The 22,135-nt window shown below is 41.6% G+C and overlaps 2 protein-coding genes across 4 annotated transcripts in view; both read right to left on the bottom strand.

Annotated features, from left to right (window-relative positions):
- Window positions 1-56: 56 nt before the first annotated feature.
- The window catches only part of Ifrd1 (interferon related developmental regulator 1), a 60,507-nt gene continuing 38,428 nt past the window's right edge, over window positions 57-22,135 (bottom strand). Inside the window, exons 1-12 of one of the 3 annotated variants that reach the window (XM_076550743.1) lie at window positions 19,771-19,908; window positions 14,160-14,264; window positions 13,938-14,022; window positions 12,976-13,100; window positions 10,822-10,979; window positions 10,069-10,119; window positions 9,803-9,981; window positions 9,169-9,277; window positions 3,720-3,854; window positions 1,263-1,391; window positions 838-933; window positions 57-386 (exon numbers count right to left, since the gene is read on the bottom strand). In XM_076550743.1, coding sequence (XP_076406858.1) covers window positions 297-386; window positions 838-933; window positions 1,263-1,391; window positions 3,720-3,854; window positions 9,169-9,277; window positions 9,803-9,981; window positions 10,069-10,119; window positions 10,822-10,979; window positions 12,976-13,100; window positions 13,938-14,022; window positions 14,160-14,264; window positions 19,771-19,864 — 1,356 coding nt within the window. In that variant the 5' untranslated portion in view covers window positions 19,865-19,908 and the 3' untranslated portion in view covers window positions 57-296. Of the gene's footprint in view, window positions 387-837; window positions 934-1,262; window positions 1,392-3,719; window positions 3,855-9,168; window positions 9,278-9,802; window positions 9,982-10,068; window positions 10,120-10,821; window positions 10,980-12,975; window positions 13,101-13,937; window positions 14,023-14,159; window positions 14,265-17,382; window positions 19,641-19,770; window positions 19,909-22,135 lie in introns of those variants that run through there. The other 2 variants (XM_042260684.2, XM_076550744.1) reach the window with 2 other exon arrangements.
- On the bottom strand, window positions 19,909-20,067 carry LOC143268431 (uncharacterized). Its single transcript, XM_076550746.1, has one exon. The coding sequence runs from the start codon at window positions 20,065-20,067 to the stop codon at window positions 19,909-19,911; it is 159 nt and encodes a 52-aa protein (XP_076406861.1).

The raw sequence follows: 22,135 nt of genomic DNA, 5'->3' as shown, positions 1-22,135 counted from the left end.
CTTGGCTGCTAATTTTCTTATTGCAAAATACCATTTTCTGCTCACTACACAGAATATGACCAATCATCATAAATACTTTATTTGTGGCTACCAGTTATTTTTACAGAGAATATTTAATAAACAGAATTCATTAATTTGTAAGACTGTACATTAAATTAAAATATAATCCACCCCTACATCAAAAATTATCTAAGTTGACCTCAAGATAAAAAAACTCTCTAAAGTTTATATACATTATAAGTAGCAAAAATAATAATAAAGGAAGAAATTAGAAAACAGCCATCAAATGCAGACATCTAGAAGAATTCTCCAACATCTGCTCTCTTATCTCGACATTTGCTTCGAGCTTTTGTTCGAGCTTTGAAAGCTGCAGAGTTATATAAATGCTGAAATGAAAAAGAAAAATATACATGGATCAGTAAGACAAGATATTCTTATAAACAAACTAGGAGTAAGAGATAAAAATCACAAAGGAACTAGAGAAGTGACAGGTGTACATCATCCTGGGTCGTAAAATGCTGTTACATAAATCTCACCTCAATAAAAACCCAAACTATACTTAACAACAACTTTTGAAACGGTGAAAAGGAAATGATGCCAATCATTTCATGCTACACTCTTCTATAAAATGAGCCTGGATTTCACTAAGTTATTGCTCAGTACAACAGAAACACGCAAATGTTCCTACCAACCAGGCAGAGTGAGAGCTTTGATTCCATTTCTCTTCAAAAGCAAAAGAACTCTATGACCCAAAGAGAAACCAGAGTAGCAGCGCATTTAGTTCTATTAAAAAAAAAAAAAAAAAAAAAAAAAAAAAAAAAAAAAAAAAAAACCCACCCTTTCAAAACGAGAAATCTTCATGGTCTTGAGTGTTGCAGCATCAAGCATCACAGGGGGTCCAAGTTCAAATACATTTCGAAGGAATTCATTTGTCTAGAATAAACAGAAATGAGGTAAAGTCCAAGTATCTATTTTATTACATAACAGTGAATTGACTACAGAGGTTATGATACGGTTTTCTGTAAATAAGAAGTGGAGTTGTCTGTTTTCTGAGTATGAAAGCAAAGTATTTTTTTTCTAATACCCTAAACCCTAGGAAACAACATGAAGCTGTGTGTTTCAGAAAGCACCAGTTATGTTCCAGCAGACTTTTACTGCTTCCTAATGCCTGCATACATCCTGGACATTCAGCTAACTTCAAAAGTTAGGCCAGTCCCATGACCCCACCCAGATCCTCAATTAAAAGCAAGAATATCACTCACCTGCAAGTGGTACTGCATCCCTGATCCAAGAACCTCCTTAAAGGTGTCATAGGTATGTTTTTTGACCCAGCTATCAATATACATGCGTTCAGGACCAAACTTAACAGTTTCTGTTGGAAAATCCCGTTCCTATACAACAGAAGAGCCAAAATTATCACACCCTGAAATGGCCCAAACACAATTTCTATGCTAAAAAATACTGAGATAAAGGGAACAGTATTTGGAACTGATACTTAAGATGTGGTCAGGCTAGTAACTACTGTCCCAAGTGAGTGGGAACCCTTGGAACTGTATAAACTTGATGATGACTAAGTTATTAGTAACAGAGTCACACAGTTTGAGTATCATAAAACTTCAGAAGCACTTACAAAATGTTAAAAGGTCAAGTGTCTGTACTGGTCTAGGATGGGAGAAGAGGCTGCTGAACAGAAAGAAATGGCACGAGGTAAGGAGTGAACTGAGTGAACTGATGGGCAGCTCGAATCTGGGGCGAGAAGTGAAGATAAACAGGTTAGCAGATCATGTAAGAGGAGAAGACACAATCAGGAGTTCCAAGAAACCTCAGCTGGGTTTATTAAGAAAATGAAGCCAGGTGCAGCAATGTACACCTAGAATCCCAGGAAGGCCAAGGCAAGAAGACCTGGAGCTCAGTTGCATCCTGGGTAAAATATAAGGAAGGAGAGGAGAGAAGAGGAGAAGGAGGGAGGGGGGGAGAGAGAGAGTGTGTGTGTAGCAGGTGACTGTAGGATTTAAGAGACAGAGTAATTCTGCCAGGACATCATTTCTGAAGTAAAGCCAGGGAACCGTAGCCCAAGAGAAATAAATGGACATCACAGGATAAGAAGAACATACAGATGAACATAAGATTTCCCTACAGATAACAAAGCCACCCAATATGGCATCAGAATGTGGAAAAACAAAACAAAAACCCTGCTGGTTAATTCTTGGAAGAATCCTAAGAGCACAAGAACAAAGCAGCCACCTGTCACAGGATCATGAACACTCCACACCTACTTAGTCCCTTCTCTCTCTAAGCAGGTAAGTCAAGGGAAACTGGAGGAAGAACATGAATGCCATCTGGCCTTACATGACTTGTCATTTTAGCAATTAGCCTCTTTGAATCTATTTTGTGACCTACAAAATGAAGACACCTTTAAGTCAGTCTTTATAGGTGTAAGAGAAAGCATGTCTATGAAGTGACACCCTGGAAATCAAAACTAGTGACACTATTCTTTAAACTGTTAAGATATCAGCGTTTACTTCTATAACTCATTTTTCTCTAACCTTAGCCTCTTCTCCTTCCTAACAATAGCTGAGCCCCTCTGCTTCATACAATTCTAATCCTTCCTTCCCTTTCTCCTTTCCCTCACTCCTCTGTTTGTGTGTGCACACATGTGCCAGTGTGTATACAGAGGCCAGAGGGCACCAACATAAGTCCTCACCTTACCTCCCACCTTGCTTGAGATCAGGATTTCTCATTTGTTGTACGCTACTGTATAAAGCAGGTTGGCTGGCCCATAGCTTCCAGAGACTCTCCCATCTCACTGTAGGAGCACTGGGACCACAGGCATTTGCTACATGGGTTTTGAGGATTCGAACACAGGTCCTCAGGTCCTCACATTTAACGTCGCAGCAGATGCTTTTACCAACTAAGCCATCGCACTAAGCCTCATTTTTATTTTTACTAGCTATTCCCATATTTTCACTAGTAGCTACAAGAAAACACAAAACAAAACTACAAGCTGTTCCTACCACTCCAGCTGCCACCTCTGCCTGCCTTCCCACCGTAGCCATGCCTGTTAAAGACACTGGGGACACATCTCCTGTTCACCCTCACCTTCCAGCCACTCTGACCGGCCTTCCTCCCAGTGCTTCTTGGTCTAGCTTACACTTCTCACCAGTCAGGCTTGGCCTTCTCCAAGAGACTGCCCTCATCCATCCTAGCTCATTTCAGTCAAGCACACTAAACCCCGAGGTTTCTACATCAGCTGACCACTGGGTGGTTTAGTGACCCCAGGAAGATCCTAGGTTTTGTTACATTGGATTTCTAGCACCTGGTCTTCCCAGAGATGGCAGAACCTCAAGAGGCAGACAGCAACTTTATCATGTCCCCAGAACTCACCGTCTGGTGTGAGGTGGAAAGTAAAGTGCCACCTTCACCACCACAGGTGTCTTTTCTCCAGCGTGGTATTATTATGCTACTCAGACTTTCACATACGCTAAGGACGGACTCTACCAAACACTGTCCTCAGTCCTCTTTAAACCTACATAAAGTGCTTTTGCTTTCCAAGAATACTTCCCTTCCACTATTAAAACCCTACTCTGGGGTTTGAATGAGGAAATTCTTTTGAGTGAAATTGAAAACAAAGCAACAAAATGACACAGGTGTGAAGTTCAGCCCGAAACAACCTCATTTCAGAGTGAGCTGCTAACTGTCCTGGCACCATAGAAGCCTACCTCCACAGCCCGCAGGACATCTCTGAAGACGGAACGCTGCTTCCTCTTGTCCACTTTGGCACGGTGCTTATTGCCATCTGTAGCCAGAGCCCGGAGCATCTGGGTCAAAGACTCCATGTCTTCATAAAAAAAGTCCTGACCAAGGAAAGATTTCGTTTCATAAATTTCTCTTTTACAACATCTTCTAGAATTAACAAATATCCTACCTCTGAAACATAAGTTATATAAAGCAACAATTTTGCTAATCATGGAGATTTGTATATGTGCAGACTAATTTTAATATCTGCACATATAAATAGGCAGATATTACATAAAAATTCAACTCCAAGACATACTACTGCAAAACAGCATTTTCCTCCCAAGTATAAACCAGCTGCCTTAGAGAAATACGTGCTGGGCTGTGCACAGGACCTGGGCTTTCAAAGTTCAGGGATACAGATGTGAGTGCCAACAGCATCTGTTCTGACTACATGGTCACAGACAACCGCCTCTCCAAAATATAACCACCTTTAGTTTAGAGGTGCAGTTAGGCAGCAGCCATTTTTCAGACAATGTGATTTCTATTCACGGCCACTGTCTCAAATAAGCAGCAAGACACAGCAAGAAATAAGATTCAGGGCTGGAATTGGCTCAGTCAGAGGTTAAGAGCACTGACTGCTCTCCCAGAGGTCCTGAGTTCAATTCCCAGCAACCACATGGTGGCTCACAACCATCTGTAATCAGATCTGGCGCCCTCTTCTGGCCTGCAGTCATACATGCTGTATACATAATAAATAAATAAATCTTTAAAAAAAAAAAGAAAGAAGATTCAATAATTAAATTTAAAGCAAGAAGCTACTTTAATCCCTTGGGGGTTGGACTGAGGGGAAGTTAAGAGCTTCTTTGCTCACCTGGGGATACATTTATGATGTTCTTTATTTGGGGTGTTTTCATTTCTGCACTCTATTTTACAATCACATTAGAAACATTTACAAGATGATTCAACTCATTGAGTACCAAGACTTGAGCAGGCAGTTATTATAAAAATAAGGTCAGGTGAGCAACCACAAGTTCTAGTTGTTCTGTTATTTATGTTTCCAACAGGTGCAATCATTTAAATATTAAACCTATTAAAATAAGCAGTTCTGATTCTGGGTGGATATATAAAAAAAATCATTTTTTACTGTCTGAAATGTAAAATGATACACTACTGGTAGAAAACAAACTTGAAATCAATCTGATAGTTTTGCTTTTAATCTTTTAATCTGTCAATCTGATTTTAGTGCTGGTATTTCAGATTATCTTTAACTCTGCCAACAAATTTCCTCCAATGCTCTAATCAACCTATGCCTCTTACATACCACACCCACCTATAAAATATATATATAACTAGGTCAGACCAAAGTTATACTACCTTTATATTTAAATCCCAAGAAATTTGATTGTATCCTAAGGTGATACCAATTTACTTCTAAGAAGCATATAGTTCAAGAACTTCTAATTTTCCACCCAAAATTTTACCAACTTGATCTCTTACTTTTTAAAGAATGTATGGAGACTTTTTCAAATCTATACAAACAAACCAAAAAATTTAAGGAATCCAATACATTATCTTAATTGGATCCAAGAACTGCAACTCATTGCCAGTGGTTCTCAAACTGTGAAGACTGCACCTCCAAGGGACACTGGCTTTGGGTTTTCACATTAGATATCACTGAATAACCTACAGCACACTAGAAGCCCTTAGTGCACACATAACAAACCTTATCAGCTCTCATCACCAGCAGTGCTGAGGCTAAGAAACCCCAGTACAATCTGTGCAATGGGAAAAACTCAATCTAAGGACAGCTGGTCAATCACTACGCTCAAGACAAGACTAAACCTTGGAAATACAAATGCCTAACACGAAGTCTCCACAGTGTGTGAGCATTAAAAAAAGAAAATGCAATACATGCCCCAAAGGCATCCAACCAACAGCATCAAAAGCTACTTCTTCTAGCTCAGGCTATAATAAACTGTACACCCCAAATGAACACATAATGGACTCTGGAGATACAAACAAGTCAGTCATCATCTATACAACAGTCCTCATCAGAACTGCAAATGTTCTATCTGTACCCTAACTTCTAAGAAATAAATAAATACATCTATACAATGGTTCTAACAAACACTGCCCAATAAATTCTGAAGCACGAATTATTACATATCAATATTCTAGCTTTAGAGGAATTTAGATAGAATTCACATTTGGTTAAAAAGAAAAAATGGAAGCAGTTAATACCACTCACATCTGACAGACTTATAAAGATCTATATATATAATATATCTATTAATGTGTAATGGCCCTTTCTATTCTTAAAGAGCCTGCTCAGTCTAACATAATCTAAATACTACAGAAAAGTGGCCAATTAATAGCTATCATAAAATACTCTATTTCAAAAGGTGAATGGAATTAGGGCAAAATGAAATAATAAGAACTTCCTGAATAGAGTAGGCATAGGGCAAAAGTTTACTACCAGCAACGGGAACTCCTAACTACTAGTGTTCGGGTATGAAAATCACATCAACACTGACTGTAAAAATGAAGCCAGCCCAGGCTCCAGACAGCTGCCTAAATTTTCCCAGATAAAAAAAAACAACATTGCCTGGTATAGTTTAATGGCAAACACCTGTCTAGCATGCACAGGTCCCTGGGCTTGACCCCTTATACCAAAGGAAAGAGAAGAGGGAAGATCATCCAGGAAACCTACATTAAAACAGAATTTGATCCCTCCTCAACTCTCCCAAGAGCTAAGCATGATGTCTAGAATGGTTCTACCTGGCTCTACCGGAGCACAAATACTATACTACTTTAACCCCCACTGAGGCAGAACACTTTTGTCAAGGAATAATGGGTCAGACTCCTACCTACAAAGGCAAGGAAGAATGGCGAGCTGTTTTTCCCAAGGAGAGTGCCTAAGGTTGATCAGACTTAGCCCCAAGGAGCTTTTAGTCGCTGATTTAACCTTCTGTCTCATTCCGAGTTGTAGCATCTCCACTGTCAGGTCAGGTGGAGATGAGCAGGGAAAACTGGGAAATCCTACAAGCTGACCTACTTCAGTGCTGTATGATTTGACCAGACCATCACACACCTCTGCTATTTTGTTACCTAGTTCTTAAGGCTACTAGCAGACGCTGCTGGAAAGAAACCAATCTCAATCCAATCAACATTTAATACTAAAGGCTACCTACCATTTACCCTGAACCACTTACACAACTGTATGACATACTCACCATTTTTCCCATTTAAAGATGAGCACACTGAGGAACAGAAGCTATCCAACATCAACTAGCAAGGGCGGCAGGGAGGTGTGCCCTGGCAGCATGGCTCCAGAGTCCATGCTACCCACACAGACAAAGAGCAAGCACACAGTAAGATAGGAAGGCACTCAAAGGAGTAATAATTCCTAATTTCAACTTTTAAACAGTCACAAAATCTAACCAACTCATTCTTCAAAATCTAGTGAAGCCAGTTCCTTAGAACCTGTTTCCACGGTTCAAGCATAATCATCACTGTATAATTTCCAGATGAATAATACCATAGAACAATTATGTTAGCAAAAGGTTCTGAATAATTAAATTCTACCCATTTGCTCTGCTCTAAGAATTATTTTAACTCTGCCTATGCAACTCATCAACCTGTTTTTAACTAACTTTTTTTGCAGTACTGGGATGTTGCTCACACTAAGCAACTCCTATACCACAAAGCTGTGCCCATAGCCTTGATTTATTTAACTATAACTATAACTACCCACATGTAAAAAGCTTATTAAATTTCCTTGTCCACTGACAAGTACTTACATCATACCAAACACATCCAGTCAGAGAACAAGTCACACCTCGGTGGTACATGACATTTACAAAATTTAAACAAGTAACGTGGAATTTAAACTTTAGCTGCATTACTCCACTTTTAAGGTGTATTTCAGAGGGAGTTAAGGACACTGCCATTTCTAGTCAGTAGAGGGATGCGCCTCGTTAATTAGCTCAGTAAACTGAAACTGCTCAATTTGAGTTCAGTTTCTCACATAAGCAAAATCCTGAGCTGCTCCTAGGTTTAGTTCACTTTCATTCCCAGCTGCTACCTTCCTAATGAAGGGGAGGGAAGGGGCTACCACCATGTGCGTTCAGTACCAGTTAGTGAGTAAAGGAGGCTTTGAGACAGGAGTTCTCTGCGTAGCCCTGGCTGGCACTGAAGAGACCCACCTTCTCTGCCTCCCTAGTGCTGGTATCAAAGGTTGTGTGCCATGATGCCTGGCTCAAGGCCATGAATTTGAAGGAGAAAAAAGGAATACATGGGAGGATCGGGAGGGAGGAAAGGGACGGAAGAAATGTTGTAATTATAATTGCAAAAAGAAACGTTTTTAAAAGCATCTATTAAATAACTCAAGGTTAGAAATAACATCTAGGGGTTGGGAATTTAGCTCAGTGGTAGAGCGCTTGCCTAGCAAGCGCAAGGCCCTGGGTTTGGTCCTCAGCTCCAAAAAGAAAAGAAAAAAGAAATAACATCTATTTAGTTACTAATTTCCCACAAATCTGAGCTTCCTTACTGAATTTCTCTTCATTTATTGTTATGACAGTAAGTACCTACAGATTGTAATAGGCTAAATGCTATTCCTCAATTTTATTTTATTTCAACTTTTCCCTTTACTTTTATGTGCATGAGTGTTTACCTCCATGTATGTCTGTGCCCCACGGGTACCTGGTGTCCACAGGAGCCAGAAGAGCACATGGATTCCCTAAGACTGGAGTTACGGAAGGTAGTATACAGGTGCTGGGAATCAAACTCAGATCCTCTGAAAGAAGTGCTCTTGACCTCCGAAGCCGTCCCTCCAGCCTGTCCCTCAACTTGAAATGCCAGCACATCATATGAATTAATATCTAGGAACAAACTCACCTTTCCAGTGGCAATACAGATTATGAACTAGGGTTATCAAATACCTCAGAAAGTCAAGAAAAAAGGCTTCTACAACATGGGACTTTCTGGGACAAAGTCTAACACAGTGCCAGTCTCAAGGCCAACTGGGACAGCTAGTCATCTATTTCACATTTAAATACCCTAGAGGATCCAGCCACAGAAATGAACATCTGCAAGTGGACAGTGGGTAGGACACAAGTAACAATGGCAGAATCTATCTCAGCCCAAATCTATGCTGACTGGGATTTCACCCATTTGTCTTTTATTATAAAGCATCACATGCCAGGAGTACTGTTAATAAATCAAGTATTTGTGAAGAGCACACCTTTCCCTAATTTCAGTTTTACAGATAGCAAGTAAGTTTCTACCAACCCTACCAGGTTATACTCTCAAAACCAATCAATCACAAGTTCTCAGGTGACCAGCCTATAAATTTATCATCCAATTCCCAGTTGTGACAGTGACAATGGAGGAATGGTCTGCATGCATTCCTCCTGCCCATCAGATACTCACACTATCCATTCCTCTGGCCAACTCAAACAGAAGTGCCAAAGATTCGCCAGCGGCAATTCTCATGTTTACATCATCACAAGAAAGGAGGCTTGGAAGTTTATGGAAATGCCTAGAAAATAGTCATTATTTTATGAGTACAACCAGTTACGTCACTTAAATGGTTTGTTTGTTTTTAATTAAAAAATGAAACTAAAAGGTGGTTGGAAAACTGGTTCAGTCATTTAAGAGCACTTGCTGCTACTTTTGCAGAGGACTCAAATTTGGGTCCCAGCACACACTTCAGGCAACTCACAACTGATTTAACTCCAGTTCCAGGGCATCTGACAAGCCTCTGCTGGCCTCTGTGGACACCGGTACTCACAGGATAAACATACATGCACGAGCCCACATAAAATAAAAATACATAAATCTTTTTTAAACATGACACTAGGGTTGTAGAGCATTCACAGCACTGGCTGCTCTTCCAGGGGACCCAGGTTCATCCCATGCACCTACATGATGACACTCACCATCTCCAGTTCTAGGGAACCCAAAGCCCTCCTCTGGCCTCCAGGGAGACTGCACTCATGTGGTATACAGACATACATGCAGACAGCCATACACGTAAAATAATTTTAAAAAGAAAAATACATACAATTCTAGTTTTTTCTTCACTTCACTGACTGGGCATATGGTCAGTAATAAGGTCCATGCCAGAAGGGAGCTGATGTGAAGCCCTGTGTTAGGGCTGCTGCAGACAACATTAGCATCTTTCTCTTTAAGATAGGACTTGGTGAAGATAGCTTCCAAGCATTCCAAAGTTGAATACAGCTCCTAATAGAGAAGAATGTGAAGTAAGACTAGAACTCTCTTCAATCAAAGGTAACAGTACTAACTGGAATTAAAGATTACTCTGCTTACAGTGATGTCATCCGTGGCAATAAAACAGCAAACCCCAAAGCAAGTTGCACACTGGGAAATAAAAGAGGAAAATAGACATTAATGACTGTTACATTAATATATCTGTTTTTAAAACTCAATGTGAAAGTTTCTCTACTACTTCCCTGCACTAGGTCCCACACATGGTAGCAGGAGACTGGGAAAGAAAGAAGAGTGGACTAATGTCGGGACAAAAGGGATTTAGTCCAAGCTCTGCTATCAACTTTGCAAGACAACTTTAGGAAAGTGTCTGTTCCTCTTGGGTCTTCCTCCTTTACCAATTCATGAAACTAGAGGGAACAGTGCACACAGATCAGCTTCCAGCTTCCATGAAGCACAAAGCAGAAATCTAGTAAAGTTCAAGTAATTCTCACAACTGGAGAACTGAAGGCATGCTCAACCAACCCCAAGACAGACTAAGTACCTCACAGGCCAGACCTCACAGAGGCCTCTATTTACCCAAATGTGGCTTTTCCTGAGGACATAACCTAGCACACATTAGTGTCTAAACTATTTACGCTCCAGTCAGTTATCCCATTACTATCCCAGTAATCCAATATCTGTGTACGGTAAGGTAAAGAGGTAAAGCAATTGCTCAAATGGAACACTCTGGAGCATGAAAGAAAATGTCATAAACTGCTCAGTTTAAGACAAATGAGAGTAAGATATTAATTAACCCTATTACTTATAGCTGGTTGTCATGTCTGGATAGATCAGTAAATTTTCCATACTTACAGTTTGCCTAGCCTGGATACTAGCTGTTCCATCACAAATGATTTTTTTTAGGATTGGTCCAAGAGTCTTTAAAATCTCTTCACTCTCAAATCCAGGGCCCAACTGAACACAAAGAACAGATGCCAGTGCTGCAGCTGCACGCTGCTCGTCACTCTTTCCTGGAGAGGAGCAGGGATGCAAGCAAGGCAGAGTTTATTGCAGCAGTTTCATCAAGACAGCAGTCTTACAAAAAGTTCAATTATAAGGTAGCATCTCTATTTATGAAACCCATACTGTGCTTCAGGCTTATGCTAGAAACAGACAGGCCTCACTCAAATCCTTGATCAACACTTACTAGTCCTTTACTTTTCTGATTCTCCAAAGAGATTTCTAACTGGCATCCATCTTAAGGGAGTACTGTATTGACTGGCAAAGGCCTGTTCTTCGTGTCAATTCTGCCTTCGAATTCCTGAAGGTACTCACATGCATAGTGTTACAGCAGCCCTTAGTTTAACCCAAGCATTGCTTATTTATGGGCATGTGCAAGGTAACAAAATAAGGGACCAAGTAAAAGATTCTTTCTACATACAGATAAATGCAGATCATCTTTTAAAGAGGCATATGTACTAGAGGGTTTGGGTAAATACTGAACTTAAGTGGTTGTTATTATTATTATTATTTTGAGACAGGGTCTCACAATGTAGTTTGGGCTGGTCTATAATTTGCTATGTATATCAGGCCTGCCTCAAACTCAGAGACCCTCCTATTGTCTCTGTTAGGATTAAAGATATACACCACCTTGGCTGGCCTGAAAAAAGTTATTATCTAAGAAACTATAAAATATGTATATTGAAATGGGATTTTTAAAGCCACTTTTTAATCTAGATACCACTTTGGAAGAGGGTATCAATGTAATTTATACACTTTAGAAAGAAACTGCTATCCCAAACACAATTGGCTCTGCTTTCAACTAAAGCAGTCACACAGAATTAGAGCTACCTGACTACCTAGCCCTGTCCTTCCTTGTTCAGCAGGAGAGAACTGATAAAGAGCTGAAGTGATAAGCAAGCTTGCTTTCACCCTGAGGCAATATGAGACTAAAGGCTGCTCCTGAGGAGCCAACCAATTTGGCCTAACTGATTTATTGTTACTATGGGAAGAAGGGGGCTGGCACCAAGACACACCTGTGAAGGTCAGGGGACAATTTGGAGAGGTGACTCTTTCAACCATATTTTGAGGCAGAGGCTTTCAGTTCTGTTACTCAGCTGCTCACATACACTCCCATTCCGTCTTCCATCATAGCAATGCACAAAGTAGAGATTTGAGCATTGCACCCAGTGTTTTACGTGGGTGCCAGGGACAAATTTGGGTCACTAGGACTTGCACAGCAATCACTTGACTACAGAGCTACCTCCCCAGGCCTCCACCTTGTTTTTCTGAGACAAGGTCTCTCCCTGGCCTGGAGCCTACTTTGAAGAGGATTCTTAAGGTGAACTCGGGTCCTCATTCATACTTGTACAGCAAACATCTTACCTACTATCTCTACAGCCCTTTCTTTCTCTTTATTCTTAGAAATATCATCTTTTACAACAGGAATTCCAGAATTCCTACTATACAGTTAGAGAACTACATATGCCAGGGACATCCTAAAAATGGTGTCATTTTAGTGTACAACTGTTGTTTTAAGTGCAGGGAAAATGAGCTGGACTCTTATACTTTCCCATGTTTAGAAAAATGAAGACGTCTTTTGAAAAATTTGAGGCTTTCAAAAATTCCTTCCTCCTGTAAGCACGCATAGCCAGCTTTTGGAAGAAGCAGAAACATCCTGAAGTTGACAGATTGGTGGAACATGCCTTCCTGCTCAAGGGTCCAACCCTGGCTTGAGTAGAGGAAGGACTCTGCTGGGAAGGTTTTGCTGCTAATGTATTTATGGGATGAATGTATTTCATTCAAATCTGTATTCCTTTAGGAAGAATTAAAATCAAAAATTTTTAATAAAAAAAAAAAAAAAAAAAAAAAAAATTCCTTCCTATGCAACCTGAGAATGGCAGTTACCTCTTCTGAGATAACAAAGAATGACAATCTATCCGTTTCTACTTTCAATTTGTTTATTAGCAAATGTGACTGCAAGAAGAGAGCCAATTCCTTATTCGCTCTGCACAGGTCTGGAATTACCTTTTTTCAGACAGCGCTCAATGCTATCAGTTAAAGTCATTCTTCTCTCCAGAACAAACTCATACAGCACTTTTGAAGACAGTGCATTTTTAACACCTTCAAGAGCTGCCTGTCTTGTCTTTGCACTGTTTAAAACATAATTGAAAAGAAGGAAGATCTGGTTAGGAGGGTGCTACAGACCAGTGGCCTTTGAAGACATCAGCTCTCTACTCCTGTCACCAGGCTCCAAGCATCTTTCAATAGCATGCCTGTCCCCGCTGCCATCTCAAATGACAAGCTTTTAGGTGCTCTCCCACAGCACTTCACTTTGTTGGTAACCACAGCTATACATGACTGTGCACTGGTCTGTAGTTTCAATGAGTGAGACATGCTATTTTACATATTTTAGTAGATTCACGCTATTTTAGTGCACTCTACCCCTGTAAGCCAAGCTCTTGTTATCTGTCCAGCCAGTCTCTAATTCCTGAGCTCAAATGAACTACTCACCTGTCAGCCTCCTCAAGTATTTGGGACCAGAGGCACAAACCACCATTCACAAACAAATTCATAATTTTTTAAACATTACATTAGTCTAGCACTCAGACCTACATCTTCTAGGCTTCCTATTTCCATCTAATTCTAGAGGTACCATCAAGAAAATTTACCATGACAGTTTTCACGACCGTAACAAATTTAGTACACAAGCAACCTAAAGCAATTTGTCATTTTTAGTTAAAGATCAACTTTTAAATACAACAAATCAATTTCAATCACACACACACACACACACACACACACACACACACACACACACACATAAAATGCTAGAACAATCATAACACCACATTAAAAGGTCAAAGCAACATTACATCATCCAAAGGAAACAAATCAAGCTTCAGAAAAACATACTGCTGTGTCAGAGGTGCACAAATTCAAGTAACGAATTAGAATCACCCAGAATGGAAAGCTTTAACATCTCTTACCTCTTATCAAGGGTTAGGTCAATTAATCCCTTCAATTTGTACTCTAAGTCTTCTTGAGTTCCTTCCTCATCAAGGACTTCTGGTCCTAGGGAATAGAAAGCAACACTGTGACCTAAGAAGGGAAAAAGCAGGTTGGGAAGAGGGACACCACAGCTCACACATCCCCCACCTACACTATCTTTGCATGGCAAGTCCCAAGTTTACATTGGAAACTCCTCCTACCATCCTCGGCGAAACTGGAAGGGTCGCTGTAGCCACTGCAGTGACTCATTGTTTCGATGGACGCGTCTTCATCACTGAAAGGCTGAACAGTCCGATGTGGGCCACCTATTAGGTAAGAAGAAGGAGACAGATCGGTTTTTTTTCATCTTTTTTTTTCTTTGATATATATGCAAATATTTGACTTGGGATTTCTAAAGCTTACTCAAAAGCTATCCAGTCATAAAGTCAAACTTTTAGTAATTATATTGCAAAAGAATATACGTAATGTTCCTAAAACACACTGATTCACCTAATCTGTACTTCAGAAGGCCAGCTTATTTTAAAGTTGCTTCACATTATGAAACAACTTTAGAAATGTTATCATCTAACAAAACCTGATAAGATGAAAATTACTTCCCAAACTACTTCAAATCATGAACAAAATGAAAACAGATTAGAGGATCATACAGCAATTATATTTCCTAATAAGAATAACTAGTTTTAGTAAACATTAACTGTTAAGTAAATGGCCTCTTGTTCAGAGGTGTCTTATTTTAAAGACAAGTACAGTTGAAAAGAGGCAGTTTTAAAGGTAACAAGAGAGAAGCAGAAGTTTTGGATTTGATATTACAAAAAAAATAAATAAATAAAACAGTTTCTCCTCTCCCTCCGCCCTTTAAGTCAGGGTCCCACTGTGTGGCCTGGGCTGCATTAGAGCTCACTATACAGGCAAGGCTGGCCTTAAATTCACAGCAATCCTCCCACTTCAGCCTCCTGAGTGCTGGGATTACTAGCATGAGAAGTGAGGCATCATTTAAGGTAAAATACATGGTGGGGAATAAGGCATGTGTTGTATGTTTTATAAGCTGTAGATGTCAGTCTTGGGTGTCCATCCTCAGCTTACACCTTGTTTGCGACAGGGTCTCAATTTTGACGTTTAGACAGTATGTACAGCAGGTTCGCTGGACTACAAGCTTCTGGTGGATTCTCCACCTCCATCTCTCCATAGGAGCACTAAGATGACTGATGTGTACTGCCATCCTGGCTTTACAAGGGCTCAAGGATTTGAACTCAAATCTCATGTCTCCACAGTTGTTTACCCACCAACCCATCTGCCTGTTAAATAAGTTAACTTTAAAAGAAAGGAACGAAAGCTGTGGTTGCATACACCTTTAATTCTATTACTTGGAAGACAAAGGAAGAGGCAAAGTTCTCTGAGTCTGAGGCTAGCCTGGTCTATATACGGGCGGTTCCAGGCCAGCCATGGTAATACAGTGAGACTCTGTCTCAATGCTCAAATAAAAGATTTCAACCATATCCAAGAGTTTAAAAATACCAATGCTACTACCAAAGAAAAGAAAAAAGAAATTTAACTAACATTATTTTCAACTTCATTAAAGAAAAAAATTCATAATTTGGGGTTCTCACATTAACTTAAAAATTATGAAATCATGAATTTTTTAATTACTTTGAGTCCTGAGTTAAAATGTGTCTCAAATCCTGACCATAAAGTTTCCAGAGTAGCCTGATTTACCTGAATTCAATTTCCTTATATTAGTAAAATCAAAGACAACATCAAATATGAAGTCCCTATAATACTGGGTGTTTTTTAATAGTAAGAGTACACTCCACAAGAAAACTGCCAGGATTCCCACCTAGGCAGAGTACAGAAAAATGAACAGAAACTAGACAACAGAGGTTCTTTTCATTCACTCTCCCACTTACCTAACCTCTTTTTGATAGCTATTATGTACAGATTTTACCTACTTACTTTTATGTAAACTAATTAATGTACATCTATTTGCAACCGTACAGAAATATATTTCAATACTAAGCATACCACCACACAATCATATCACTTGGGAATGTAGCAGGTACCGTGTTCTATACTCCAAATTTAGGAATGCTCTGACAAAGTAAGATGTCATTAAGTATCATGATTATGCAATCATCTTACTACAAATGATACACTGATCTAAGTCTATCCTCTAATGTATACAATCTTTCTTTGCCAATCAATTCCCAACAAAGACTGGAGGAAAAGGGAAAGTATCAGAAGTCCATAAGAAGTATATTTGGTTATTAATTATATCATAACAAGCTGTAAGCAAATATAGATTAGTGGGCATTATATGTGATTGCTTATCTGTAGAGCTGCAATTTCTTCTGAAATATTTTAACATATAATTATTTGGTTTTTTTTTTAGAGACAGGATTTCTTCTGTGTAACTGTACTGGCTGTACTGGAACTCACTCTGTAGACCAGGCTGGCCTTGAACTCTGAAATCTGCCTATCTCTGCATGCACCACCACCTGGCCTATTAACACTTCTATATACACATAATCATTATTAATACTTAACCTTAGATGTAAAACAAATTCCTCATAAAGAAAAAATCAAGTTTCTATATTTTTCTTTAAAACATCTAGCATTTGTTATCTTACTTTTATTTATTTGTTAACTTGCTGGTTTCTTCAGTTTTTGGTAAGCCAGTCACTATAGAACCCAGACTAGCCTTCAACTCCTGCCTGTTCCTACCACCCCAGCCTCTCAAATCCTAGGATTAACGGGTGTTACATTTATTTTTTAAATCCTCTAAAATTTTAAGCCTGTTAAAGAGTTGGGTTAAATTGCTTTTAAATAAGGGTTGCTTTTTTTGAAACCAATGCAGAGAAGTTAGCAAAATTGTAAATGAACAAGCGACCTTGAAATCTGCTTGCCTGATGCCAAAGCAGCTTGAATCAAGTAAGAAAGCAGAGAATAGGTGAAGCAAAGACGCCAAAAGTTCTTAACCACAGTGCTGAGGAGAAAAATAAACACCGGCCTATTTCTGGATCTTTCCTCATGACAAATTATGCTAACAGCTGAGTATATTCTGAATAATCTTACCATATTTACATACAAGCCAATGTCATTTTAAAAGTGTTCGTATTCAGCCTGTTTTTATGACTATTCTTACACAGCTTTAAGGTCCTGTCTCTTAACTAACTAGTTTAAGTTTCATGATTCAAGAAGGGGATTAAAAAAGCAAGGAACAGCTGGCAAGATGGCGCAGGAGAAAAGGTGCCAGCTGCCAAGCCTATCCACTTGAGTTTATCAATCCCTGGGACCCACAGAGAAAAATGTCCTCTGACCTCCACATTGGTATCTTGGTGTGTTCATACACACACAAATAAATAAATGCATTCTCTAAAGCATGGAAATTCATCTCATAAGAATGCCTGACATCTAGGTCAAACTTACCTTGTAATCTTGTAATCCAGGTGTCAATATTGAGCTTGGCATGCTAGACATTTGAAGTCCTCATTTCTCAAAGGCTTACTATCCAAATTTTTCTTTTTTAAAAACCCTGTCTTTCATGTTAAATCTGGTGATTTACACCTGCAATCCCTGCAATCAGAAGGCTAAGGCAGGAGGATGTCTTAGTTTGAGACCAGCTTAGGCTACATTGAATCCCAGGCCAGGCTAGAGTGAGAATGTCTTAACAGACAAAAAGTAAAAAACAAAGCAAAACCCCACAAATCCACTCCTCAAATCAGAATAGTGCTTACTGTGTAAATACAGATCTATGAGGTCAATTTTCTTGGCTTCCTAGAACTCCCCATTTACTGAAAAATGGGAATATACATAAAACCTATTAACCTAACTAACTGAAGAGTTGGCCGCATCGTTGGTTGTACAGATGCACCTGCTGTCACCTACACATCAACAGAAAAAGTGGTTTCTAAGTACAATTTTTAATAATTCCCTTTCTCTGAGCCAACTATTTATTAAGTAAAATATACACATGAGGCTAAGTGATTAAAAAAAATCACAGGAAAGCATTCTCATGCAGTTGCACTTTTATAACTTTTAGAGGTAACTTTTATGGTAACAATTGTCAAAGCTTACAGTTTTTACAAACAAATCAATTACTTTCCATTTGTTTATAATGTTTAAAAAATCAATTTTTAGTGCTTGTACTAGATATGCTAGAATGCAGTGTTTAAATGTTTCTTTTCTATTAAGGAGAGTTTAAAAGACAGCAGTGAAGAAGTCTGATGACAGGTCAAATAAGCCTTAGGGAAAATGTGTCCTAAGAAAGGAAGAATGCTTGGCAGGGAACTATAGAAAGGAAGGGCTTCTATGAGGCAGAGGCCACTTTTGACAACACCCCCATTTCCAAAATGTCAGTGTTTCTCCAATATTTCATTTTTCAAAAAAGTAAACTTTAACAAAAGTAATAAGACTCTCCCAGAAAGAACTCAAGTATTTATTCAGGAGGGAAAGCTTAACCAGAGGTAAGCAGTATCCTCGATTCAACCACAACTAGACTAAATGACCAGTGTTTCATAACTTCAGAATGAATTTCACGATGCATTCAGAGGGGAGAAAAGATCTAAAGAAAAAAATCTGTATTTGTAATAATCTATTCTCAGTCAGGGTTTAACGCATAGTCAGAAGCGTTCGGGCTTCTCCAAGCCCTGTAGGAAAACGTTCTGTGATGCCAGTTTCCAATAGTTAACAAGAAAACTGGTCATTTACTTTTTTACGAACTAATGTATAACATTCAAATGATCAAAAAGTAGCAGCTGTCACCAAACACCTAGTGACGATTGGCGTGACACGTCTGGGGATATTCCAATACTCAACTCCATTATCTGAACAAAACAATTACTTAATGAGATAACTACCCAGTTTAATATTACTCTCTTGGTGTTTTGTGTGCAGTCTTGTAGAAGGGGCCTTCGGCTGCAGTCACTTTTTCTTCCTTTCTTTCTTAACCATATGTTAACTAAGTAGAGAATTAGGCATTCAGTTCAGCAATTATCCCTCCAGGAAAAGCTTCCATTTGGCATGGACGACCAAAAAAAAAAAAAAAAAAAAAAAAAATCTCCTAACTTTCAGCCAATTGCAAACCTCGGCTTCTCACCCTCTCTAGCGCTGCATGGAACCTATAGAATGCTGCACAAAGGAGAACGCGGTCGCCTAGGCTGGGGGCACAAGGGCTGTGGGGGCTCCTGGTTCCTGCAGCAGGGTACAGGGTTAGGCGTGGGAGCCACGCTCGGGGTGGGGCGGTGGCCCCGGCTTCCGACGCCTCCACGCCGCCTAGGGAACACGCGGGACGCGCAGGGAGAGGCAGCGGGATGGAAGCCACTCGCGCCCGTGCGTCACCCCGGCCGCATCGCGCACAGCCCAGGCCGCGTGACACAAAAGCCGGTCCAAACCCGCCGGACGTTTGGCACTCCCGAGGACTCCCATGTTTGGAGAGTCCCAGGCAGCGGGCAACAGCGGAAAGCCGCGGGCGCTCCGCCCCATCTCCGTTCCGGGCAGGAAGCGAGAGCTTCAAGGGAGAGAGAGCGCCAAGTCCCGGTCACCCTTCCCTAAACTCTGCCTCCGGCCTTCGGCCCCACTCCTCCCCCGGGCCCAGGGCCGGTGCCCTAGTACCGCTCCCGCGTGCCAGCCCCGAACCGCGCAAGCGCGCCGCCCGGGGCACGATGGGAAGTGCAGTCCAGCCGCACCACGCGCTAGGCAGCCGCGGGCGTCCGAAGCGGGAGCCCGGACTACAAGTCCCGCCGCGCCCCAAGGCCGGCGCCTCCCAGCCGGCCAGCCGGCCAGCCCGCCGGCTCTCGGCGCGGGGACGCCCCTCACCTGCCGTGGCCGCCGACGTTGCTGCCCCGGAGCCGCCGCCGCCGCCACCCCCGCCGCCGCGGTGGGGAGCGTTCCGCTTCTTGTTCTTCGGCATCGTGGGCCGCCCGGTGCCGCCTACACTTGGGAGCTCAGCGAGGATCAGCCGATGGAGCTGCACTGTCTACTCGTGCGTCTGTGCGGCGGGCGGCTGAGAGGCGAGTCTCGGGCTAACAAGAGAGGCGAGGAGCGGCGCGGGTGAGAGGCGGCGGCGGCGGCAGCAGAAATCCCCGTGAAGAGCTGCGAGCGGAAACGATACATGTTTCTCTCTAGCGCGGGAGCGAAGGCGGGGTGGGCCGGACCGCGGCGCCTTAAGTAGCCAGGCGGCCGCCTGTCGTCACCATGCGTGGGCGGGCCTGCACCGCCCGCTGGCCAATCGCTGCAGATCTCCCCACCGGCGTCCACTGGGGGCGGCGCCTGCATTCGGACTCGCATCCCCAGAACTCCAACCTGCGCCCCGCACCGGGGCTGCGAGGCCTCGGGGCCGCGCGGAGCTCTGGGAGATGTAGTAGGCAAGAGGGCGCGGCCTTCTCCTGTCTCCTCCCAGTCCGATTGCGTCGTGACCCCACCCCCACCCCCCAGTCCCTGCCAGGCGCCCGCCCGCCCGGGGACTCACCCGAGTAGTCACCACGATGAGCCATGCGGCAGCTATGCAGCGTGACGAGCGAGCGTCAGCCGGGAAGATTGCCTGCCATAACCTTTCTCCTGCTGACACGGGGCCTCTGCCCAAGCACAACCATACCCCTCCTCTGGGTTTAGGGACGTGTGCTCCCCACCCGCCAAAAAAAAGGTGTGCTTTCAGCTACTTTGGTTGTATTGTTCGCGGGTCTTGTAGTCTAAACCAGAATGTCAAGTAACTAGATTCAGTCTCAGGTTTCCTTACAAAAAAATGTGACCTTGATTCTACCTGCCAGCTCGGTCAATATGGATTAAGAGTTTCTGAGAAGTTGGCAGCTGATAAAACACACATGCGTTTTATATATATATATATATATATATATCAGTAATCACAACGGGGTTTGTTTTCTCAAGGTGCTCCATAGATTTGTTTACCCTGTCACAACATCGGTCTTGTATTCAGGGCCTGCTAGTGGGTTCCTCTACTGTCCTTGTGACAAACCAAACTCACTGACTCGACTCGTGCAAGTGACTCATTCAGAAGTCCACCTCCAACGTCAGCTTCATTGTATGTCACCCCCTGAATGTCCCTCTTGGACCTTAATCCAACTTTAAAAGTCTTTATCCTCTTCCTCTTTTTTCTGTCATATTTTGAATACTCAATGTATTATTATCTTCCTGTGTTCCGTTTACACAATTGTAATTTATCCACAGTTAGTTTTAGTGTCCCCCCAGAGTAGTTGGCTTTAAAATGAAACTCAAGTTCACATCTTGATCTCTAGGTACACGTGGCCTCAGTTCATGCCAGGTCCCCACGTCCATGTTTCATGCCCAGTAAGGCTAATTATTTACTCATGTGTCCTTTGTTTGACTTATGCACCTGTGTAAATAGCTGTCCCAAACCTTACAGATACGCTAAATGCCAACCCTCTTAACCTGGCCCTGTTTCTCTCTCACTGTTTTCCATATATCTTGTTCTTCTCCTGAAAGAAAATGGTCTTCATTTCTGGTACACAGCTCTTTTTTTTTTTTTTTTTTTTTTTACTTTGAATTCAGCATTCATTGCTTCCTGTTCTTACAGTGAGTGCCCTAACCCCCCATCTTCATCTTAAGAGTTATAGCCATCTATCCAGACCAGCCCAAATGCCATCACCTTCATGAGGCTTCCTCCTCACAGGTCTTTAACTTTGTAATGCTCTGCCAGTGCCCCCTGTCCCTACCGATCACAAAGATTCGATTTGAAGAGAAACATTGAAGGGTTGCTTTACTTTGTGTACTTCTGAAGAACAAACTTCACAGAGCATGGATACCAAACAAGGATGCAGGAGTAGACACCACAGGCCCCATTGAGTCTCTTGTGTCTATACAGGCACACCTGAAATCCCGTGGCTCCCACGAAAGCAAAAGAGCATGCTCTGAGCCAGACATTGTGGGCCTGCCTCCCTCCTCATCCACAGTTCTGGGAACTAAACCCCGGGCTTTGTACAACTTAGTCATGTGCTGGACCCATGAGCTGCTAATCTATAATACATTTCCAAGCTCTACCTTTTCTTTTTTCCTTTAAAAAAAAAAAAAAAATCTTGCCAGGCAATAGTGATGCACACCTTTGATTCCAGCACTCGAGAGGCAGAGGCAGGTGGATTTCTGAGTTCAAGGCCAGCCTGGTGTACAGAATGGGTTCCAGGACAGCCAGGGCTACACAGAGAAACCC

This window comes from Peromyscus maniculatus, chromosome 14 (genome assembly GCF_049852395.1).
Source record: "Peromyscus maniculatus bairdii isolate BWxNUB_F1_BW_parent chromosome 14, HU_Pman_BW_mat_3.1, whole genome shotgun sequence".
Lineage (NCBI taxonomy): Eukaryota > Metazoa > Chordata > Mammalia > Rodentia > Cricetidae > Peromyscus > Peromyscus maniculatus.
The sequence above is the reverse complement of the archived record's forward strand: the minus strand, read 5'-3'. Positions and strand labels throughout refer to the sequence as shown.

What these genes read in the sequence shown, in the direction of transcription:
- LOC143268431 (XM_076550746.1), bottom strand. Translation starts at nt 20,067, where the DNA reads ATGTATCGTTTCCGCTCGCAGCTCTTCACGGGGATTTCTGCTGCCGCC.